Here is an 18,858-nt window from a genome sequence, read left to right as displayed (position 1 = left end):
GAAGTTGTCCCCAGTTTTGCCCAGTGACCTGTGTTTCACTTCCAGGTCAGTGCCTTCAGCAGGTCCTCGGCACTCCCAACAATGTATCCCTTACAGGAGCGGGGAGAGCTGGCTCTTCATCGGTCCCTCTGGAGGCTCTTCAAAACACAGTTACCATGGACACAAACTTGACCGGGAGAGGAGTGAGGAGTGTTTGTGTGGGGACAGACTGAGTGAGGAAGAGGAGAGGGTGAGACAGGACCGGAGAGGGGAGGGGGGTGCAGGTGCAGTCTGTGTATTTTAAAGAGGAACCAAAAGCATGCTAAATAACGCTGAAGTTTGGTTCATCTTATATAGAAGCCCATTAATGCTAGTTAGAAATAACAAAAAATAAAGTTTAATCAAAATGATGAAACCAAAGTCCATAATATGCCGATATTATGACAATAAATGTCAAAATTTTGAGATTAAAAAGTCCAAATAATAACCTAATAAGTTATATCCATTTCCTGAGAGGGGTGAGGTCATGGGCGGAGTCAGACAGCTAATTACCATTCAAAGCCACAGACACAGAAAAAGCTCATTCTGAGCAGGGCTGAAACAGAGGAGTTTTTAGACATGCAAAAATCCAATACTGGAGTGTTTTTTCAGCAGTAAACTTCACAGGCATGTTTTAGGGACCTCTGAGACCAATATAAACTTGTCTTAAAAGGGTAAAATATGTCCCCTTTAATTATCCACCTACAATTCTAACCTTTTGTCTTTTGATATTACAATTTATCTGATAATTATGACTTAAAATCTCACACATCTGCCCTTGTAATCAGAATCACTACTTTTTAGCTCATAGGTCTGACTTCTCAACCACTAGCTTAGGCTTGTTTCTTACAATTTGACTGTAACTTTATATCACAGCCGCTTATCCCATAGTTTTGACTTTTTAAATCATAAAGACTTTTAATCTCATCATTTACTTTTAATCTTATAATCTTGACTTTATTATCTTTATTTTTGATGTTCAGTGTTACAGCTTTGACTTTTAATGTAATCATTTTGACTTTTTAATCTCGTTATTTAGATTTTCATCTCATTATTATGAGATTTAAAGGCAACATTTTGATTAAGTTGAGACTTTTCACAGACCTTTTGACATTTTTTATGATAATAACTTCTTATCACACAACTGGGACTTTTTACATCATAACTTTGACATTTTATCTCTCTTTTAAGACTTCAAATGCCATTATTTTACTTTTTACCCTGTTTTTGACTCTATATCTTACATTTCAACATTGATAATTTCCTCTTTCTTAATGTTGACTTATCTGATAATCAAGGCCCACTGCCTAAAAATCAAAGCTATTTTGGTCCCATGTTTGCCTTTTGTGTGATTCTTTTAAATAATAAACTTAATTTTTGCTCAGTTTTTCAGGAGAGTGACTGTTACTTTATGAGTAAGACTCCTTATCCTGTATATTTTTCATTTTATCATGTAAAAAGTACTTTTGACTCATAATCATAACATCCCATGTAATAAATTCCTCTATTTTACTCATAATTATTACTTTTCATCTCAGAATAATAACTCGACTCCAAGTTTTGATCTTTTCCTCATAATTTCAAGTGTTTTTTTACATTAATATGACCTAATATCCCATATTTCTGACTTTTTGTCTCATAACGTCACTTTTTAAGTCAAAATTATGACGCAGTGTCCCATAATTTCACGTTTTACCTCACAGTTATCACATTTTATCTCATAGTCTTGGCTTTCATGTCATCATTTCGACTTAAAACTTGATTTATTTTGTTGTCAATGCTTCACTATTGTCTTTATTTCTGGCGGGAATGGGCTTCCGTAGTCCAAACTTTGAGAGTAGCTCGTGTGCGTTCACCTCCATACTTGCTATCATTGCCTTCCTCGGGGCTCACCGCCTGCAGCCGGCCGTGATTGACTGCCAGCAATCTGATCCAGTGAAAGACATTGACAACCAATAGGAAGCGGAGTGCGGCTTGTTTCCATGGGAGGCCCCGGGAGGCGATGCCAAGCCGCTAGAAAGCAGCACAGTGAGCGGGGAGAAGCTCAGGCAGCAGCCGGGGCGGTGGAGATCCAGCAGCCACCTCTGTGTCACTCTTCAGTCGGTTGAAATCTCTAGGTAACCGCTTTTCTCTACTTTATAAGTTACAGTGTGGTGTAAAAACATGTCGCTGCGCCCTCCAGCTCGGCGCGCTGCTCGTTTACGCACGAAATTTGCAGATTGTCAACTTAACTTTACAGCATCGCCGGAGGTGTTGTCGGTAATTTCGGTCTCGTAAGAGTTGCACGAGGTTCCTGAACTGTGCTGAAATGAATGAAACTCCTCTCATTCATGCTCTGTTGTCTATATACTCGCTCTTTTTGAAGGGTGACCGGATAGGAAAAGGAGACTCTGGGGACTGTGCTGATCGCTCGTCAATTAAAGCCACAGCGGCGCAGAATGGATGGATTTCACGACCAGAGAGTGCCTTACTGTAACTCCAAAGTGAGTTATTCCAGACTCCAAAAACTTGGAGGCAAATCAGAGATCAGAAGCAGCTCCTTCACATCATCTTCTATTGTTGTGAATGTCTGTTCTTCTCTCTAACACTTTCTCTTTCTCCTGATCTCATCTCTCTCCCTCCCTGCTGCTGCCAAGACTCATTCCTCCTCAGGGACCGTTTAAGTTTCATTTAATCATCAAAGATAAACAGCTAAACAAGGTGCCTACTGCTATACACAGTGATATTGGTTATGCACCATGTTACAACTTGTTAATTATATCTGAAGCGCAGGTTCCTTTGCTTTTAGAAGTGTGTGAGGCATCAATGAGTGCCTCATTGAGGCTCTTTCAGTTGCACTTGAGCTGCAGCCAACAGCAGAATCACTGCTCCAGTGAGGGAAAAAAATTGATTTGTGTGTCTCCTTTTTTCTTTTGCAGAAGCCGCAAGAAAAGACAACGAGCTGCCAGAGGCAAGCACATGACAGAAAGAGAAAATTCATTAAGTCCGACCTGGCTCTGGACACTGAAGGTAGGCAGAGGGCAGAGGGAGAAGTTAATTTCACGGCTCCTAAACATTTAGCAAAATTCAATTGGTTTGTGGCCACCTGTGCTGCTAACTAGAGAATCTCAATTACAACACAGCGGCCTGTGATGATCCTCACAAGCCTCCGTCAGTGGTCAGACTCACAAATTGACTTGTTATTAGCTGCATTGAGCTCAAGCGGCTCTGACGGGCATATCAGGCGTCTGTAATGAACTCAGTTGTTTCTGATGCTCCTCCTGGGCTGTGTTTTTTAACTGCCTTGTTTCTCTGCTTCTTTCCCTCCTTTCAGAGCTTTTCCAGGACCTCAGTCAGCTGCAGGAGACTTGGCTCGCAGAGGGTGAGTGTTTTAAATCTTGAGCAAAAAAAAAAAAAAAAAGGAGGAGAGATGAGTAAAAAATGGTTGTGAGGGGGGAGAGAAAAGCAGCCTGGAGTTACTTGCCTAGCGTCGCAGTCCAATTAAAAGCCTGTGTGGAAGAGGCACCTTGTGTGTCATGCATACATTAGAGACTGTGAGCGAGGGGTCTTGAGGGAGACCGACGAGGCTCTACCCAGAGAGTGTCATCACAAATTACCAGGAGAAGGCTCTCCGACGCTCACTGTCTCTTCTGCTTTTGGCAGGAGCTAACACGCTGCACGCCAGCCGCCGCCACCACCTCCACCTCCACCAGAACTCTGCTACCAGCTCTCTCTCTCTCATCTGCTCCCCTCTCTCTCTCTTTCTCTCTCTCTTCCCTCTCTCTCTCTCTCTCTCTCTCCCCCTTTGCTTCCTCTCAGCACACCTCTCTATCTTCTCCAGCTGTACCATCACCTTGTCTTCTTCAATTTCATTTCTTGGCGGCCCCCAAAAAAGCATGGATCTATGACTTTTTAAAAACATCTGAATCCATCTTTTAAAGCGACTTTTTTTTTTTTGAAAATTAGCTACCAGTTTGGTTTCTTTCTAGTTTAATTTTTCTCTAATGGCAAGACTCGCTCATTGTGGTCGAACTGAGACGTGATGCTTCAGGATTTAAGTGCGAGTGTCCTCTTTCCGCCGTGTCTGCAGCACCGAAGTTTTGGTTAGTGGTGAATATTGCTCATCTTCTTTGACTCTGTCGTGTTTTATGTGCATGTGCATGCGCCTCTTGGCTTCTAAAGTAGACTTTAGAATTGGTATCTCACTCAAAAAGGAGCTTGCTTTGAATTTTGCATGCAACTTTAAAGTTTATCTCTAACTAGAGTAGAGTTTTTGAGTGACTAGTGAAACATTTTCAGCGTAATTTTAGTTGTTTTTTATTTGTTCAAGCAGAAATTATTTAAAGTTAATCCCAGTGAAGGCACAAAATTGCTTAGAAAGTTTGATTTGGACTTTTATTTTGATGTATTTTATAAAGATATACAAAAAAGAACAAATTGAAGTTGCTCCGTCTGCAAAGCAGTTATCAAGAATTTGAATTTTTAAGGCACTTTGCAGCACCAGACGGCTCAAACACGCTACTACGACTCCGTATTGGCATGCATACTGTGCTTTAGGAAAACATGAACCTCATTTTTAATGTTAAAACTTTGCATTAATTCATTAGAAGTCATTTTAATGTCTGAGATCATAATTGTAATGCTTTAGAAAGTCTGTTCAGAGGGGAAAAATTACTTTTGGGGCTATTTTTAGTCCTTTAATTAAAATTGGAGGGCTTAAAAATGATGAGAACTCACTGATTTGACTTTTTTCTACCTAAATTGCAGAAAAAGGAACTTTTAAAGTGTTAAATTTGTTTATTAGTGCTAAGTAATTGCATCAAGATTTCTGTTTTTATTTATTTTTTCAGTACAGCAGTGCTGTTATAAAATGCCCCCAAATCTGTCTTTTCTAACGAGTACTCATGCTACAGGGAGTTTTAAAGTAGGCATTTAAAGTGGGTACTTAAACTGAAACAACTTTTTAAAATAAGCATTGAGTCGTGAAACATTACCTTTAAAAGTGTCTGGAGAAATTCACACAGGTGAATAAGACCCTCAATCATTCATGGGCTCCATCTATTCTTTAACATATTTGAAAATGCTCGCAGTGCAAATCCAAAGCTTTTAAAAAATGAAAAGTATGCTTTGAAACAGATATCGGGGTAGTTGAGGCGACCGTGAGCAGCGGTTAGATTATGAGGTGGCACGGCTCGGCGCGTACCGCAGGGCGTGTAAAAGAATAAGACACGATTTAAATATTTCAGTATCCAAAGTGAGGAAAGAGACGGCAGCGGCTGATAAGAGGTATTACTGTTAAGGATTACAGTTCTGCCTGTCATGGATCAACGTGATGATGTACGCTTCAACATTGTAGATTTAATGAATGACTTCCTGTCCATTAGGATGAAAAGGAATACCTCCCCATTTCTAAGATTTATTAGTTCAGGTAATTGGAACAAGAGGACGAATTATGAGCCAGACTGAATTTCCGACTCAGAGAGGGAGAAGTTGAGGGGGTTCGTCTGCTAATTTTGACACCTAGATGTATTTTACTCTCTTATTAGCCACAAAAAAGTCTCACTTTTTTCCGTCTCACTTCTTTTCAGTTTGTAATGATTTGTTCTAAAAAACTCTGCTTCTGACATGACATGTCCTTAAACTTGCAAAAGCAGACGGCTAAATGTGTTAAAAAGTTGCAGACAAACACAATGTTCATCCCAGCCTGTCTTGCTCAGGCCTCGTGTTTACAGCCTTTACAACTTCTCCCTTTTCATCCTCTTTTTTCCTTTCTATTCTTCTGCCTCTCTTTTTTTTTCTTTGTTTTGTGAATGGCGGCAGATTTCCAGCTCTGCCGCTCTCTGCAGGAGTTTGTTGCAGGGATCAGCTGGCTCATTCACAGACAGAGGCCGGTGACTCATCCATCCTGTTCTTACTTTTTTGGACACCGATCCACTGCTGCGTCCTTTTTTCTGTTTGCTTTTTTTCAGCACTCTTTTTCTTTGTCCAACTTCCAAGTTTGTTTTCTGCAGAATTGTTTGTGTTGCGAGCCTGAGATGAGAGCTTTATTTTCTCAAGCTCAACTTTTGAATTTTTGCTAGAAAGGTTTGAAAGTTGACGTAAAAATTACGCTTTTTGGTCCGTATATTCTTCTAAGACTCATGCTACAAGTTGTCAACAAAGTAAAGTAAAGCAGCAAGTTACCAGGCTGTAATACAATCATATTTAAAAGAGCTGCATACTAAGGAGTGTTGATAGCTTTAACTAGGGCATAATCTGGTGTGAATTAATTTCTATCCCTTTGTTTGTTGATCTCCTCACCCGCTTGACATTGTTGGAAAATATGCTGCAATTTCTCCTCTTCATCCACTCATTGTTTACTCTCCTCAATTCACACCTCCTACGAAGAAAAAACCTCCCTCATCAAATCAAAAGTGACAAAAATGGAAAATCAGTGATTTCTGAAGATCTGCAGACATGTCGAGACATGTTGCAGATTCTGTGATAATGAGGATCCACCTCATTGTGCGTATAAATAGATGTGCTAATGACACATTTAAATCTTCTTTTGCCTTTCACCGGAGAGTAAAACTTGAGGGACGAGGAGAGCTGTCACCCAGAGTAAATATGTGTGATATTAATATGTACATGCCTAATTGGAGTCGGAGCGGAGCAGGCTTCATTATTTTAGCATTAACCTGAGTGCAGGGGCGTTCGAGGTGCAGCTTTGGAACAGACCCGACTCGGTAGGTACAGGTGGATTCAGCAGTAGGGAAGAAGCCAATTAGAAACAGGTAACAATGGGTGTTTGGCTGCTGGCAACGAGTAAGAGAGTGTCAATGGACGAGGCGACCTCAGGAAGTGGAGTGGGGAGGTAGAGTGACACCTAAAACTAAATATCCTGTCCCTCACAGACTTGGACTTTCACCATTAGGGCTGGGAAATATATCCTGTTTATAAGATATATTTACAAACAACATAAAGGGTAAGACAGTGTCATTATATTTCATGTAATTCAACCATAAAGAGATTGATTCCTGGCCCAGTCCTCAGCAAAAACACTGTTGACAGTCAGTTCCACTAACAGTAACATGCATATTGTTGTTAGTGGTAACATGTAACATGCATATTGACCTTTGGAATGTTCAGTCTAAATTTGCTATTGTCATTTATTTATTTTATTTTATTTAAGTCACATTTTATATTTAATATTGCAATTATTTGTACATACAGGTAGTTTATTCTCATACAATTTTTCAAGCAACTGTGAACATTGTGCAGCCAGCCATTAATAAAAGAGCCTGTGTGATATTTGGCATTTGGCCAACTTTAAACTGACTCTGCTTTTGTTTCTTTACACCAAGACTGTATAATTTCATCGCCATTTCGCAAGATTAGGTATTTGGTCCATATCGCCCAGCCCTATTTCGTACACAGCTTCTTTTGTAAATCATAAAAATAGGATTTTTCAAAACATTATTTGATTATTGTTTCACCTTTTTGTGGGATATATTGTTTAGTGCCTCTCCTGGGTGCTCACAGTAATATTTTAGTACTATCAAACTATGTTAGTGTAATTTCAGTGCAATTTCAGCATCTCAAAATATCAACTTGCATTTTAAATAAATTTGAATATTTTTTCCCTGAATATTGTAGGTGTAAAAAAGGGTATTATGGACTTTACTTTTGTTTCTGTACAGATAAAAAATACCAAGATTGTATAAATTTATTGCCATTTTGCTAAAATGATCAAGTTTACATTTTTGGTCCATACTGCCCAGCCCTATCTAGGCATACAACTTCTTGCATAAATCATAGAAATAGGATTTTTCAAAACATTATTGGGTTATTTTGTTATTTTTTTGTGGAATATATATATTGGGGCATCTCCTGGGTACACATAATAACTTTTTTTTGTACAATCAAACCATATTAGTTTAATTTTTTTGAAACAAGCAGAATTTCAAATGTGGAGATTTTTCAGACTTTTAAGATTTATTTTAAATATTTGTTCCTGAATATTGTATGTATAAATTTGAAATTATCATTAATGTATTGTATTTTAGTTTACTTAAACTACATTGTTTATTCAATATGGTATTTTTATGTCATTTTTTTCATGCAAATGATGACATTGTGCAGCTAGCCGTTAATAAGAGTGCCTGTGTGATATTTGGCATTTTGCCCATGTAGAGTCTCCTTAAAAAGGATTTTCTTTTTGTTTCTTTACAGGAAAAATACCAAGATATTTATCATTTATTGCCTTTTCACTGAAAAAAATCATGATAAGATTTTTGCACATGGCTCAGTCCTTTTCAGTATACAGCTTTTTTGCATAACTCATAGAAATAGGATTTTTCAAAACATCACCTGGTTATTTACACTTTTTAATGTATATATAATTATATAAATAATTTTATTTACACTTTTAATGTATATATAATTATATAAATAATTCTATTTTTTAATAAAAACAAATTGTATTTTTAATATTTTGAATATTTGTTCCTGGATATCGTAGTTTTAAGCTTGAGATTGTGTAAATGTTGCAATAGAATCAGAAAAAAAACTGTTAAGATCTAATTTTGTCAAATTTTCTGAAAAAAGGACTTTAAGAACTACAGCTTTGTGTCCTGAAAAATATCAGGGAATAACATTGGGAAAAAAATCTAGAATATATGATAAATATATGATGTGTTGGCATTGTTTTGTTGCAGAAATAATTTGTAATTGTCCTTTTTTAAACAGCAGGAAATTTGTTTAATCTCATTTTCAAAAGTTGTAAAATCTAGCAAATTGACTGGATAATGGGAACATTTTTCCCGATGACCCTGAGGCTGTTAAAAGCACATAAAACACTTAAATGATCACTTCTAAAGGCATCAAAATCAAAGTCCTCGCTGCCCTGATTTTCTTGTAAAACATCCTTTCACCGCTGTGTTTTTTTAACAGACAGCAGAGGCAAACAATGCCGGGATAGGCCGGGATAATGTCCCAGGAGACTTTTTACCAGAGGAGTCTATGGGGCTGCTGGGAGCTGTGATCAATGCTGCACGTCCATCAACATCAGGAACAATCATTCCCTTTCTTCTTCTTCTTCTCTTCTTTTTGTGTCTGTAGCTCAAGTTCCCGACAATGATGAGCAGTTCGTTCCAGACTTCCAGACTGAAAACTGTGAGTACGAGAGCGCGTGGCTCTTTTTACTTTTATATGTTTGTGTGTTTTTCATGCTGTTAATGCTCCTGTTTGGGTGTGTGTCAACATCTGTGGTGTGTGTGTGTTTTTTTTTTTTTTTCTCTCTTCGCTCCTCTCTGCTGGTGTGTTTGTGCTCGGGGAGAGTGCATGTGGCGGTGTGTGTTTTTCCGTGTCTCTAAGTAGCCTCACCTTTGCTCGCACAAGTGCTCTCTGGAGAGCTGCAGCAGTCTTGTGGGTCTGCAGACAGGTGCACAGGTAGGGGGGTGTCTTTCCCTCCCTCTTTCTCTCTTTTCTCTTTATCTATCACTATATCTGTCCCTCCCTTCCCTCTGTTCCCCCTGCACCTCTCACCACCACTGAGATATTATTGCACTGATTTATTTGCATAAACATCAAAATATTGTGGCAGTTTTTTCAGGGTGTTAAAGTGATATTTTTATACCCCAGTAGGCCAAACTGCTGTCAAACGATGGCTGTTTTGAATTTTTTTAAATAAAATCTTTTAAAAAATGCTCCCAGATGACCTTACCTTGAGGTTTTTGTTGTAAAAACCATCCAGTGGTTAGATTTTCTAAATCTGGCTGTATAATCTTAGCAAAAACCACATTTATCTCTTTTCACTTGAAGGTTGTTGGCCTTCTGGTTCACTCCCCAATCTTCACCGGGGATTTTTCAGCTTGAAAGAGGCATGATTTCTCTGTTTTCTTTCCTGTAACAGAATATAATCAGTTACTAAGAATACCCTCTGAGACTTTGATAAAATAAATATCCATCCCATGACCTGTGCAGATTTTTCTCTGGCAGTTCTAAGGGCGATGCAGTAAGTCGTATTTCACCTGGTTTGTGCACGCTGGTTGCACACGGTGACTGGTGACTTGGCACGGTCCACTTCTGGAGGAAGTAGTGCCAAGGTGGGGACAGAAATGGAGTGAGTGGAGCTCAGTGGGAACCTGAGCGAGCACATGTCTTTCAGAGGAGCCAAAACGTCCGTGAAACTGTGAGAAAAGGCACAAAACAAGTCTTTTCCTACGTCCTCTACGCCCTTTAGCCCTGAAGCAAAGTTGGACAAAATGTAGAAGTCACTCATCTTAACTGGAATAAAAAGGTCACAACGATATTTGCATAGGTGGTGTCTTTGTTTAACAGTAAATCATAGGATTTTAGCAGTTTATAAAAAACATTTGAGTAAGATTTAAACAAAGCAGCACACTGTGCACTATGATGGTAAAACTAGGGACCTAAAACTAAGAAAGACCAACCTTTCTTATCTTACTAACCCTACTGGTTTTTGAAGAAAAGTGGCAAATTCTTTCCATTTTGCAGCTTCCACTCCACAGACTGATATTTCCATTTGTTTTTGACTCTTAACACGTGACAGTAATGGAACTAAACAGTCTGACCCCGGGGTGTGAATTAGATTACCTAAAAATCCAACATGGAGGCTGATCGCGGTGTACAGCAGAGAACCAGAGGTCACAGAGACTGTCCCGTTGTCCTTCAGAGGTAGCCGGGGTGGGTGGCCGCGGTGGCAGGAGACTGCTGACCATCTGAATTGTCCTGTTGGCAAACCTGCAGCAGACTGGAGAGGCGCTGACAGATGGCGGGAGGGTGAGGGCACCGTGGTTGGGCGCTCGAGCAGGCATCCCAGCCGGCAGCTCTCCCATATGGGTTTCACCGAGCCGAGAGGTGGAGGGGCGGACGGAGGGATAGGGGGCCAGGCATAAAGACGGAAGCTTGAAGTTAAACACAAAGAGACGAGTGCGAGTGAAGAGTGGCAGAAACTAAGAATGGAAGGGACTTAATAGATTTGGTAAAAGTTAGCAACGCACTTTTCACATTAGTGAAAGTAAGGCAGTTTGTTCTATGAGCCTTTTCACACATAGTGTAATGAAAAGCATGAGGGTCACCAAAGATGTCTCCAAAGGCCATTACTAACATTCAATGAGACATATTAAGTAGTTTATTTGGGTTTATTTTGAATCTAAAGCTCACCTTCTTTATCTTTACTTTAAAATAATTGTGTCAAGGTGATGTAGGAAATATTGCCCCAGCACATATGTGAGCAGAACACAGCCCGTCTTTACATTCAACTTACCGCCGTGCTTTTCCTTTAATCTGGAGGCTTTTGGAATAATGTAAATATACTTTTTAGATTTATCTTTACAGTTGTGAAAAAAAGAATGGGCCTCATTCATCAATTGACCTTGGATGAAATTTGCTCTTAAGTGCAGTTGCCCAGTTTTATACAGGTAAATTTTGTTATCTGTGATTTTTTTTTAACTAAAAACAAAATGTAAGAACACCAGAGAGCTCTCTTAGGTACATTTGAATGTTCATATGACAGGGGAAGGTGATTAAATTTGCACTTATCAACTCTGAAATATGCTAAATTAAGAAGTAAACAATAATTTATCATTTTAAATGAGAATTTAATGCATTTTTGTCCATTTAAAACCTATATATTTTCAAATAATATGAACAAATACATGACCTGAATATTTTCAGCTGTAAATTTAACCATACAATGTTTGACTTTTACTGCAAAATGTAAAACTTTAAACTTAGCTTATACGAGGAATATTTAATTAAACACTTATTTTTTATTGTTATTATTTTGAGGATAAATTATTTTGGTGCCTTTATTCTAGAGGAGGAGATCAGATAGAGCTGGAAACAGGGATGAGAGAAGAAGAAGCCACAGGCATGACTACGTACATGGGGCATGCCTTAGCCACTGGGATAAAAACATATTTAAAACCAATGAAACCTTCCTTAACATGTTGGTTTTTAAATCTGAATTATTTTTTGTACTGTAGTATACATTATATTGCCATTACTGGCAGGAAATGTATAATTAAATCATCTTTTTATGGTTTTAGTTAGAAGAGCACTACATTAGCTTGGGACTTTTCAAAGTATTACTTATTGTAGTAATCTGGTGCATGATTGGTTTCAAGGTTTTGTTTTGTTTTTGTTTTTTTTTGACATTTCTGGCATCTCGTTGCTTCTTTTCACTCCTGTGTGCCTTCTGTGTTTGCACACAGCCCTGCAGTCTCATGCCCTTATATGGGCATAAAAGGGGTGTTTTTTATGCTTATTAGGAGAAACGTGCACATGCTTCCAGCTTTTAAGAACACAGGTGAGGTACATGATATCATCGGCATGATATTGGTATCAACAGATATTAGCTTAAAAAGTTAAATATAAATACTGGCAGATATGAACATTTCTGTCGATATTTTGGCTGTAAAATCTGTAAATATTGTCCAAACAAACAAATAAGTTAGTTGAGTTTCAAGCTGTACCAACAGACCTACCTCAGTTGATGTAGGTCCGAACAACATTCAAATATCAGTATTAATGTTGGTGTTGGCTAACATTAGTTTCGAAATATCGGTACATTGGATATCGGCAAATATCCAATATTGTGCATCCCTAATATAAACTTAGCTCATTACCAGGAATCTTTTATTAACTACTTATTTAAAACAACAAAAAACTTCCTCTACATGCAGGTATTTAAATGTTTTTACCTGATTTATTTGTTAGTACTGAAGCATGTATATAATATGCTCAAGTGGCCTTAAATAAATAGAAATCATCCTTTTTCAGTTTCATTTGGAGCAGCACTACATCCTCTTTGGACCTGCCAAAGTATTTCTTTTACCAGTAGTCCGGTGCATGCTTGTTTTTACATTTTTTCACGCCTTACTTATGTAGCCTTCTGTGTTTGCACACAGCCCTGCAGTCTCATGCCCTAATATGGGCATAAGAGATGTCTTTCTATGCAATGTGCAAGCTTCCAGCTTACGAGCACATGGCATTGGTCAGTTTCAGAGCACAGGTGTGAACATTTTAGCAGTTCAAGAACAGCGTCTCTGATCTGGCGCAGGTTTCTCTTAGAACATAATTAAGAAAAATCTGAAGTAGAAACCAGTGAATGAGGCCCAGTAAGATAACATCAGCTTTGTTTGAAGCGATTAGATTGCAGGTGTAGTTTTTGCTGGCTGTTCGTTATAGAAGAACAATTTTTCTTTAGTCCTAAATTGCTCAAGAAATGAAATCCTATGTTACCCAGATTTTAGCTTTTTTAAATAAAAATCAACTCCTTCTAGCTTGAAATTATTGCTGCATTAATTTCTATTGGAACTAAATGTTAAAATTTGCTGAAAATGCCTGAAAATATCATTTAACACTGTAAGCAAATACACCAGTTAGCCTAACTGTTGATTGCTAGATGGTTGTATAAGAAAAAGAGTAGTGTGGCAATAATGCTAGGATTTTTAAAAAATAATTTTAACTAATTTAATCAACCAAATAATCTTGTTTTTAAGGAACTTTGTCCATTAACATTACAACTTATGTTCTGAATAGCATGCATTGAAAATAAGAATAGTGCTTAGTTAACTCCATATTGCTTTTTAAAATCTCTGTACGGCCTTGATTTTAATATTTTTCCAGTGTTAAGCTGATTTTTGCACCCTGAAATGTAAATCCGCTTCACTAAAATCAACAGCATTTGTTACACACCAGTGTTTTACATTTTGAAACTAAAGGCACATTGTTCAGTCAATAACTAGCACTAGAATAGTAGAAGAAAACAGAGAAAATATGAAAGAAACGGGGTGGAGAGGGCGTTGTTTTATACTGTCATGCCCTCTGATTTATCACCTCTCGGGAAGCTATGGCAGCTTTCCTCAATGTCGACTTCGCACTCTCCATCCATGCAGCACAGAAGCAGCATGTGAGCGGCCTCGGAGCGAAAGTGTCCTCGGGCTGAAGGAGGAGAAGGAGAATTTTTCTTTGTCTCAAACTCCATCACAGATGCTTACCATTAGCATAACTTAGCAGGGAACGAAAGGAGTAGAGGAGGTGTAAAATGAGGCCACACGTTACCGGCAGATCTCAGCCTCCCGTCATTTAACAGCAAAGGCGAGCACCTACAGTAGGTGAAAATGGAATGGAAGGTTTTTCGCTGCTGCCAAAAGACCTGTATTTTTTTATGAATGGACTGGAGAAATATCTGCCAAACGTAGGCTCTCGGTTCTGCCAAAACACGCTATTTGTACCTGAGAAAACACAACGTTTGGGGCCAAGAGTTCATTGATAACGTACGGCAAGGATTGGCAGGAAAGCAGCTGAAAAAAAAAAAAAAATTTGACTGTTTCTTTTAGTAGAAGAGGACATGATTAAGTAAATACTTCATCACTGATTCACCTTGCAGAAATAAAGAATTAGATCTGCCATGTAGATTTTGGACCAAGAGTTTACTATACTGACAGGAGTACACCTTCCAGCATGGATGCTTTAATATATAAAGTTAAAAACCTAGCCTCAAAACCGTAGCTACTATTATGTTGTATTTTTTATTTATTTGTGCCTTTTTCCCTCATTAAATTCCATGTATTGCATGCTTTTCAAAGTGCTTGATTATTGCACACGATGCAAATGTTTGAAAATCAGTCAGTTTGATATCCATGATCTTAATATTTATCAGGATAATCAGGATTGTGATCATTGCCTTCATCTTGCAGCCCTACTCTTGGGAAAGTTTGGTTGTAAAATTATAAATAAAAAAACATGAATGATCCTCCTGAAACAATCATTCACTTCACAGCAAAGGTTTTTATTGATTAAGTCCCTTAAAGACTGAAGAATTGCAGAATATTTGACTTAATAGCACAGAAAAAAAAAAAAAACACAAGTAAACATTTGCATTCAAAATAGACCCAGTAATTGTTCTAACTGCTTCTTCTTTTAAACACCCCACCATCTCGGTTAATCAATATGTAGATAATGAGAGCAATCAAGCAGTGATGGGCATGACATTCTGGACTAAAAAAGGAAGTCTCTGTTTTAGTCAGAGGCAATGCCCTCGCTATTGATTTGTGTACCTTGGCACCCCACCGACCAAATCTATTGTGACATTTCCATTTGTAATTCAAGGCTCTGCACTGCTGCACACGTGAAGCCATTGTTAGCAGCTGATGTGACGAGTTTTATCGCCATTTCTCATACATTTTGTATGGAAATGTAATAACCCAGAATGCTGTACTGAATCGGTGTTAGATGCAGAGAAAAAGAGTGAGGGGAGCTGCACCAGCGCTCATTCAGAGTGTGTAAAAACAACTATATGAGTGTAAACTGTTTGAGTTTAAAGTGACACTGATTGTGATCTGAACATGCAAAACAGAAGTATTGTTTTGACTCGCTTAGCTCTTAACGAGGCTCTGCCATGCCGGGATCGTCAAAGGTCTCCCCTCAGGAAGTGTTTCTTTGACCTCCGATCGATGACCCAGAAAGGTCAGGCCCCCAGCGAGGGCTGCGAACAACCCCTGAGCTTTGTCACGCCGGGCCCGTGTGGCCCGTCCCCCAGGGGCTCTGCTGTGCGTCAGATGGGGTGTTGGCAGATCGACCCCTGCTCGTACAGCAGCTGTCAGTCAGCCGTGAGAAAAACTCCCCAAAACATCCTCCTCTCTCAGCCCCTCGCAGCCTCAGAGACCCCTACGACGGAAGAAAAATACTCCCCATGCACAGATTTCAGGCTTTTAGGTCATCAGGTGTCTAAATGTTTGTGCTTTAGCTGACCAGGAGTTGATGGATTTTGTTATTTTCATCTCAACACATTTGGGTACCACCTTTACCCCTTATTACGATTCAGATGCCTTTAGAGGATTGCCTGTATCAAAAATCCCTTTCATACCAAAGTGAAAGAAAATGTATCATTATTTTTTCAAACACAGATTTTATATGTGAAATTACCTTATATTTTTGTTTAAATTCACTTTTTTAAATACATCCTTGAAATGTTATGTCAAAAAAAATGTGCTTGCTTTGACTCACTTTCCTCCTCATCTCATTTCTCACGGTTTGCACTTTTTTAAATCATAAGTGGTAATTATCTTCAAATCCACTCTTCTTTGCCACTCATCATTAGTTACTTCTAGCTGTCATGAATCTTGTTATTTTAGTGTTTCCTTTCGTTTTGTAGAGGAGGTTAAAAGCTAATTTTTGAAAAACGCCTTAACCTTCACCATTAAGGACACCTTTTTGCAAATATTGGGAAAAACTGATTATAAATCAGTAGAAAAACAATATTTTTCATCCTCAAACTCCATCATCACCTTCTTCCACGACTGTACTGTCTTGTTTTTAAAAGAAGAAATAGGAAAGCCTTGATGCTCCCTCTGTTTCCTCTTTTTTAAGTGACCTAAAATTAACTCTGCTTTAACACTGCTATAACACGAAGTATTGCTCTGTTCGCATCTGTTTTGAGGAAGAAACCGTTTCAGCCTTGTTTTATAGGAGGGTGTAGGTATGCATCAGCTGGTGCCTTAAGTCAGGGGTTCTCAAACCTTCTAGCACAGGACCCCCCAAATAAAGGGACCAGAGACCGGGGACTCCCACTGTAATGTACCTGAGGATGGCTGAAGCATAGTTGAGCACAACCATGCACTTAGGGCTAAGCAATTAATTCAAATTAGATTAAATCGCAATATGGCCTGCTGCAGCTTAGAAATTGCAGAAGGTACAATATTTCTTTTACCTGAAATTTTAGCCAGAATACCAGTTTAAAACTTTTTTTTGCAGCAGAGACGTTATTACATGTCGTGCAATCATTCTAGCAGCATAATTTTAGAATAGTTTACCAAAAACTTTGTGTGTTTTTCTTGTTAAATATAAAAATTATATAAAAATGATCATTTCCTTCAATAGAACAACTCATATCTAATTTTCAAAATGAGTTAAAATCATTACAATTAGATATTTTTTCAAAAGTGCTCAGCCCTAGTTTAATCTAATATTGTGTTGGTTACAGTATAGAATGAATTATTGCTTGTTTTTGTTGGAAAATACATGAGATGAGGAACTTAAGAAATTAATCATATATTAAATTGCAAAAAAAAAAAAAATGCAATTAGATTATTTTCCCAAATTGTTTAGCCCTAATGCACATTCAAAAACATTCTAAGATTTTTTAAAAACATTACTCTGATTTCAGCATTAACCTCACCAATTACCATGTTTTATTTTATATTAAACTTAATTTATGCATCTTTTTTTAATAAAAATGGGTAAAATACACAATTTGAAATAATTTAAGCATATTCTTTATTGTCTGGAAGGCATCTAGTGAACCTCTTTCAGTGGGTCCTGGAGCGACAGAGAGGAAAGGGATACTTGGCTTTGCATTTGACCTCTATCTTCCATGACTGGCTCGTCTCTCTTATTTGAAAGAAGGATCTGAAACAGATTCACCACTCGATCTGTCTTATGATTTCAATATAGCTCCTCCCATCTTACATTACTTTGTCCACGCTCTCATATTTGAGCTCATCCCCCTCACTTTTATCTTCACAACCTGAAATCAGCTCCTCCTTCAATAATGTGGTATTATTACTGTATTGGATTTTGATTTGAAAAAGAAGACTAAAACATGTTGATAATTTAGGGCAGCTATTTCCAACAAGGGTGCCACAGCATCCTGGGTTTTATATGGCAATATCAGGGGAGTCTTAAAAATGTTTAAACTCAATAAAAATTGGCCTTTAACACAGTGGTTGTCAACTGGTCCAGCCATTGGACCCACCACCTACTGTAATCTGAAGTAGGGACCCACATTTCTGATTTTTAGTAATAGTCTGTTTTAATGACCATTCTGGGAAAAATGAAGGCATGTAATTGTTTTAAATAGAGTGCTTTGGAGATTTATTCCTTATTTCTATCAGTACATAATTCCATAAGTAGTCATAGGTATTTAAAATATTTTTATTGTTTCATTTTGACTGAGGTGACATTAAATTTTTAAAGCTTTTACAGAGTGCATTGACTGAGAAAAGTTTGATAAAGACCGGTTAAGGGAACCCAATAAGTTCTAGTGTCCAATCATGCCCTAACTGGCTGCTTTTACCCTTTAACAGAGACGTTTTCCCAATAGAAAGGAAAATCCTGTTTTGCAATCAGTAAAGGACAAATTTTCATCATAAAATTTTCATTCAGGCTTGATTCAACATACTTGACTGGACTCTCGCTTGTATTTCAAAGAAGGATGTGGAATCATCTCCCAGTGCTCATTGTTTTCTTGTTATTTTACACTGAAATCTGCTCTTCTTTGACACTCAGAAACAGTATTATTCTGCTTTAGATTAAAAGGAACAGTTGTTTTTTTAAGGAAAGTTACAAGTGTTAGTGTTCTAACATGGCCTAGTAGGTGAATCTAAGAAAATGTGATGCTGCATTTTAGCTGTTGTTTGAAAAATAGAAAGGAACATATTATTTTAAGATGATTAAAGGGCAGTTTTTAAAAATCTAATAAATTCATTCAGGAAGATAGCGTTCCTCCTTGATGGGACAGCCACACCACTCTCACAGTTTCATTATTTACTGCAAATTTAGTGAATTCATTATGCTTTGAAGAAGAAGGCCAAAGAGCAAGTCGTTTTTTCTGTCAAATATGCCTTAAGTGGTGAATTTAAAGATACCTGTGCTGCATTTTAACCACCAAAAACAAAAAGGAGAGTTCTATTTTGAAATCATTAGAAAATCATTTTTCAGTATCTCCATCTTCCTTTACTTGCCCTTTGCTAGAAGGATGTGGGACAGCCTCAGCGCTGCTCTGTGTGCCGTCGCGGTGAGACGGCGATCATGGAAGTAACCTGAGCCTGACTTCATTCTGACTGACTTTGT

The 18,858-nt window shown here is 38.0% G+C and overlaps 1 protein-coding gene across 3 annotated transcripts in view; it reads left to right on the top strand.

The window, feature by feature from the left end:
- The first annotated feature begins 1,891 nt into the window (after window positions 1–1,891).
- The window catches only part of etv1 (ETS variant transcription factor 1), a 40,385-nt gene continuing 23,418 nt past the window's right edge, over window positions 1,892–18,858 (top strand). For 2 of the 3 annotated variants that reach the window (XM_041792576.1, XM_041792575.1), the window contains exons 1-5: window positions 1,892–2,135; window positions 2,384–2,501; window positions 2,937–3,027; window positions 3,332–3,379; window positions 9,097–9,150. In XM_041792576.1, coding sequence (XP_041648510.1) covers window positions 2,457–2,501; window positions 2,937–3,027; window positions 3,332–3,379; window positions 9,097–9,150 — 238 coding nt within the window. In that variant the 5' untranslated portion in view covers window positions 1,892–2,135; window positions 2,384–2,456. Of the gene's footprint in view, window positions 2,136–2,383; window positions 2,502–2,936; window positions 3,028–3,331; window positions 3,380–3,850; window positions 4,101–9,096; window positions 9,151–18,858 lie in introns of those variants that run through there. The other variant, XM_041792577.1, reaches the window with a different exon arrangement.

This window comes from Cheilinus undulatus, linkage group 8 (assembly GCF_018320785.1).
Source record: "Cheilinus undulatus linkage group 8, ASM1832078v1, whole genome shotgun sequence".
In the NCBI taxonomy this organism is placed as follows: domain Eukaryota; kingdom Metazoa; phylum Chordata; class Actinopteri; order Labriformes; family Labridae; genus Cheilinus; species Cheilinus undulatus.
The sequence above is the reverse complement of the archived record's forward strand: the minus strand, read 5'-3'. Positions and strand labels throughout refer to the sequence as shown.